This window comes from Etheostoma cragini, chromosome 19, assembly GCF_013103735.1.
Source record: "Etheostoma cragini isolate CJK2018 chromosome 19, CSU_Ecrag_1.0, whole genome shotgun sequence".
NCBI lineage: Eukaryota > Metazoa > Chordata > Actinopteri > Perciformes > Percidae > Etheostoma > Etheostoma cragini.
Window position 1 is genome coordinate 2,190,345 of NC_048425.1, and position 6,000 is coordinate 2,196,344.

At 43.5% G+C, this 6,000-nt stretch overlaps 1 protein-coding gene across 1 annotated transcript in view; it reads left to right on the forward strand.

The window, feature by feature from the left end:
* The window catches only part of exoc6b (exocyst complex component 6B), a 61,631-nt gene that overhangs the window by 10,243 nt on the left and 45,388 nt on the right, over nt 1-6,000 (forward strand). Inside the window, exons 2-6 of the mRNA XM_034857342.1 lie at nt 103-268; nt 821-868; nt 1,387-1,477; nt 1,739-1,784; nt 3,251-3,455. Coding sequence (XP_034713233.1) covers nt 103-268; nt 821-868; nt 1,387-1,477; nt 1,739-1,784; nt 3,251-3,455 — 556 coding nt within the window. The remainder of the gene's footprint in view (nt 1-102; nt 269-820; nt 869-1,386; nt 1,478-1,738; nt 1,785-3,250; nt 3,456-6,000) is intronic.

A 6,000-nucleotide genomic window follows, 5' to 3' on the forward strand; every position in this document is an offset into this window, starting at 1 on the left:
ACGGGGAAACCTGTTTAGACGAGTGGGCTCGGCCTTTGCTTTCGAGGATTTAAGAGAAACTTGCCACTGCTTACACGCCAACCCTGCTCTCTCTTTGTCCAGGTCGGTGTACGATGGCCGGGAACATGGCCTCTTCATGGAGAAGCTGGACGTGCGGATCAGGAACCACGACCGAGAGATCGAGAAGATGTGTAACCACCACTTCCAGGGGTTCGTCGACTCCATCACAGAGCTGCTCAAAGTACGAGGGGAGGCGCAAAAACTGAAGGTAAGGAGGGTCAGGGCGGGTGGAGAAAGGACGGAGTAGCAGGGCTGGGACCATTTGCATTTGTCCCGATTTGATTCAATCATGATACATGGGTGCTGATTCCATTTCTATTGCCATTTTCATTAACCCCCGTGTTGTCTTTGGGTCAAATTTTGAATTATTTTTTAAGTTGTTTTTGATATATAAGAAATGTGGGTTTACTTTTAATCAAATTGCCCCAAAACAACATGGATGTACATTGTAGGGAAGACATACAATGCCCTTCACAGCTTAAAGGGGCGCTATGCAGTTTTGACCATTTTGGGCTGTTTTCTCGCGTTGTGCTCGCAGGTTTTCTCTATAGATTGAATTTAGGGAAAATAATCAATTTTAATAGTAAAAAAATGATAGTACATAAGATTTTTTGTAATTGCTGTTCCCCCAACCCCTACTGACCAGAGATGGGACAAACGGATGGATTAATGTTCCACTAAGAGATCTATAGAGGTTCAGAACTCAAGACCGACACAGAAAGGGAAAAACTGACTTCAATTTGTTGTTTTTCTCTCCCAGAGTCAGGTAACTGAGACTAACAGGCGTCTTCAGGATGACGGCAAACAGGTAAGCTGACACGTTTTGCAAATACAAAAAAAGTGGTGTCCCAATAAGCTATTTTGGCCACTGATCCAAACCCCCGAACATGTATCCAACATATTAGCAAATATATATCGACCTTTTAAAGGTAATAGCTGTCCACAGAGCCAGTTCATCCTAAGGATTCACTGTGCCACATGTATGCTCTATTTTATATAATCCTTCCAACAGTTTTTATTTTATCAGCTTAGTATTCTATGCCCTTACAAAGGTGTGTGTGTAAATGCCGCCCACACGTTATTGTAGTCCCAGTTGAACATGCAACTTACGCTTTATTGTTTACAAAAATTACCAAGTAAACACACATTTTATAAGATGTCTTCAGCTTAATATATTTAACTTGGTGCAGCTAGCACTTTATATATTAAATCAACTTAGAACGGAGTAATTTACTGACGTTAGTGATTGGTGTAAGGTGATCGAGGTGACTGCCGATTCCCAATCAGTTGAAATTATCTCCACTTTCCTCTTTCTCCTCATTTCAGCTCATGGGCTCCATGGAGGAGCTGCAGCTGTGTCGAGTGCAACAGAGAAACATCGCGACCACCATAGACAAACTCACGCACTGCTTACCAGGTAACCCAAACTAGATATGAGCATGCTGCACAGACAGGAAGGAACACCTTTGGGTGTGTGTATGTGTATTCAAATCCTCAAATTGTGTGTTCAGGTAGATCTATATCCACAGCAGCTCTGCTCATACATAAACACATAGACACCTAAATAAAGCATTTCCAAAAACCTTCACTAGGACTTGTTTTTACCCCGAGTAATCCTACAAAGTCATCACATTAACGGTCTTTTTTTTTTTTTTTCTCTCTCTAATGCTTTCCCCAGTCCTGGAGATGTACACCAGACTTCAGGAGCAGATGAGGGCCAAGAGGTTGGTTGCTGATACTTTCCTTGGGAGGGTTACATCCCTTTTTTTCTTCTTTCACATATCTTTTATTGTGACTATCAAAAATTGTGTTTGTAGATGATATTTCCCGCAGATAAAGGTCAATAAATGCTGACGACATCACCCCGGCAAGGTCAGGTGTGGGTATAGGGTCTGTAGTAAATCATGAAATCATGCAATAAGTCGTTTCATTTTTGTTTTGTTTGTTGAATGAAACAGTGTGCTGTAGTGTAGCTCTACTAAAGCATCTGAATGAATGAGACCTTAATCTGTTAAGTTCAATAACATTTGGTTGAATTGAAAAACCCCTAGAACCCGCGTATCTGACAGTAGCAGTAAAAATACTATACTCCTTTTGATATGCTTTTAAAATATAAATAACATTAGTAAATGGTGCACTTTGACCATTTTGACTGTTGTTTCTCAAGGCGGGACAGGACAGGCAAAAACATCGTTGTTATATACACTCCCCAATTTTGAGATTTTTGTCTATGTTGCATCTTTTTAACACTAATGGAAAGAACACATTCAAAATGTGAATTATGTGTTTGATATTACTACACTTTTGCCATTTGTTTCTGTAGATTTCCCCTAAATTAATACCTTGTTTGCAAATTGAAACTAAAAAAAAAAAGAAAAGAAAGTTTACCCTGTCCACCTGTGGTGTCTCCTCCTAACTGCCAGCCACTAGGTGGAGCCAGAGTGTTTTGGAGTAGGGACCCAAATCTTTTCCACTCTCTCTTTTTGCCTCCCTGCCCTGGACATGACCTTTAGACAGGAGTCGGGTGGGTCATAAATTTGTCGTTTTGTTTGTGTGTTTTTCTACTTCTCCCTGTCCTGCGGCTGCTGGGCCACGCAGAGAGCAGGGAGAGGTCAGCCAACGACTTATACTCAAGAGAAAGTGGGTGTACGGTGATTTGGAGGGTGTGTGTACTGCCAAAGATCCCTGAGGTGTACTGTGTGTTTGTCCTGTTCGGTTTGTTTATCTTTGTTTCTGCTTGCTTATGCAAGCCATGCATCTGACACTCAGGACTTTGTTTTATTGCTGTGTGTCTGTTAGTTTTGAGGTATCTTAACCCGTTACCAGAAACTCACGGGTTTAATGGGCAAATATGGCAATGGCCAACTTTCATCTTACCTGAATCTGAAAGTTTAGAAGAAAAAAGGTCTTGAGTGCTCAGAAGTTTAAACAAATCGTGAAGGTTGTCTTTGAAAGGGAACACAAAAGAAATAACAGAAGGAAAGGTCCAAGGCACTCATCTTGCAAAAAGTGACAAAGCCTTTATTTTCATATTGAAATGGTTGGTTTGTTAAAATAGAGCTGGGCTACAACCCGTGTGTAGCGGCACAAACGGCCTTCTTCAGGGTGAAGCTGAAGTTTAAGTTGATTAGAAAGGAAAACCGGTATGATTGAATGAAACAAATCAAGGGTTCCTTTTGTTTTTTAACAGGTACTACCCTGCGCTGCGGACGTTGGAGCAGCTGGAGCACACGTGTCTTCCCAGGGCGGGTCAGTACCGCTTCTGCTCCATTATGGCGGAAAACATCCCCATACTGAGGACGCAGATCCGAGACACGGCGATGACGCAGCTGAGAGATTTCCTGGAGAGCATCCGGAAACACTCTGACAAGATAGGAGAGGCCGCCATCAAGCAGGTACAAACATAACATATAGAACTGATATATAGTTAATGGAGTACAAAGATTTACATTGCGTTGTGTAACAGTAGACAGACTTATGTTGGATAGTGAAAGAAAGAAAGAAAGAAAGAAAGAAAGAAGGAAAGAAAAGGATCAAAATCTGAGCAAAAGAACCAGTGATATTGTCTTTTTTTTTTCTTTCACATGTTTATTTTTCTTGTCAAACCTGGCGCCTGCGTTACCCACAATGCAATGAACTGTTAAAAGCTGATCAGTACAAACTGCTTGTGGTCTGAGTTCAGACAATCCCATAGTCTGTCATCTTATTAATCTTTCAAAGTTTGTGTGTGTTTGTGTGTGTGTGTGTGTGTGACAACAGTTAACATAGAAACAGACATACATTACTTACTGATGCACGCACACAGTAGTGTCCACAAGAAAGGAAAGAGTGATAGCATTCCACGTTAATGCCTTTTCTCTCTCTTGACCGCTGAGTCCAAGCCGAGGCGCGGACCATGACCTAACTGCATGCCGATGCGGTAAGGGCAAAAAGCAGCTTTTGCCCGCTTAAGGGGCCCAATCTTGCACCCTGCACAGCGCAGCGGAAAGCCGGACGCGAGTGTCTCTGCTAGTTAAAGGCCGGCGTTTCCTTTCCACCTCCCGCGGGGGCGGCGAGGTTAGCCATCACGATCTGCACAACCCTTGTGTGTGTGTGTGTGTGTGTGTGTGTGTGTGTGTGTGTGTGTGTGTGTGTGTGAATTTGTTGATAAGGACTGTTACGGGCTTGTCTATCTTCCCTCATACAACAATTGCTTTTTGTTCTTAGTCATGTCTCTCTCTGTTAATCAAAGCAGCGTGTGCGCGTTTGTGTGTGTGTGTGTGTGTGTGCGTGTGTTTTTGTGGTTTCATTGCCAGTAAACAAGCATGTAGGCGCTGCAAGAGATGCCGTGGCTTGTCAATGAACACTCACACACACAGAGACCGCGCTTTTCAGCACTTGCCTAATTGTTTTTCTGTTTTCCAAGGTCAAGGAAGTTCTATACGAGCGTGTCTGTTTGTGTGTTCTCTTGTGGTATCCATAGCTCAAAGTGAGGCCTCCCTGTTTATTTGTGTGCTTCCATCATTTAGGGGAATGTTATGCCGTGGGATTTAAGGATGAAGGGGTGGGAAGGGAACGAGGAAGGAGCGCTCAACGACCGACAGATGAGCGGATGGGGACTCGGTAGAAAAGTGGCGCAGCAGCCTGTTGTGTTGTTTATGTTCCAATCACGACTTCCTCTGTTAATATTTGTGGATTTGTCACATTAGTAAAATACTGAATGGAGACATTAGATGGATGATCCAAGACGCTGGTGTGCCCCGAGACCTTTGGTACATTTGGTTCCACTCTTTCTGCACACATTTCTTTCCCCCGCCTCTTTCATGCAGTATGAAGTTTGGGGAGATATAGGGACCAAAACCGTTGACTCTTTAAAAACCAAAATAATAGACCAAGTACTGTGATTCAGGCCAGTCTTCACTGCACCTTCTGATCTGAAAGATTGTCTCATCCAACAATCTTCTGCAGATTGCTGTATTCATTTTGTCCTCTAGGTGTCACTAGAGGATCATTTTTCACTATTGATCCAAAAGACTGCTGCTTACAGTTGACCGGTGACTAAACTGCAGGGACTCTTGCCACCCACTCATTCATTTCAATTAGAGACAATTTTTATATATAAAAAATATCTGGATCAGTGTCTCTGTGTCCCAACCGGTAGCAGCAGATGGCTGCCCACCCAGAGCCAACCACTGTCTGCCACTGGTGCACCAAATGCCTGGCCTTGGGGGGGGGGGGCTTTGTAAATTATAGTATGGTCTACACCTACTCCTATCAGTAAAGAGTCATGATATAAATCTTTTAGGGATTTGACCTCTAACTCACCCAGTGGGGGCGTTCGCCCCATGTTGGCTCGGTCCTGCAGCAACCCGGGATCGAGTCCGGCCTGCGGCCCTTTGCTGCGTGTCATCTCCCATCTCTCTCCCCCTTTCATGCCTATCAACTGTAATAAAGGGAAGAGCCCCCCAAAAATAATCTCAAAACGTACCTAATGCAGAAGCTTCCATACAGGGCACAGGGTCACTGGGTGGTTTGATGAGATGAAGATGAGCTCAATTCCAGTCAACCGACCTGAAGTCAGCTGAACACCTGGGCTCTCCCCCGCCATCATCAAAATGCCTCTTTTTGTTATGTAGATCTCTGCCTCCAAAACTTGAAGATTTACAAAGAGCTTTTGTAGTAGTTATTCCTTCTAAAGGTGCCACCTATAGGGTAAAACCGGGGACCACAGTTTAAGAATCACAGGCATAGAAAATCCACTAGCAGTCACTGAGAAAGCTAACCGCTAACTCCTCTAACCACACATTACAAGGTAGATTATGGAAACCCCAGTGCTGATACTGATACTGGGATTATGTTGTAGGATTAAATGTTTGACGCTCTCTCTGTCTCTCTCTCGCCCTCCCTCTGTCTCTCTTTCTCTCTCTCTCTCTCTCTCTCTCTCTCTCTCTCTCTCTCTCT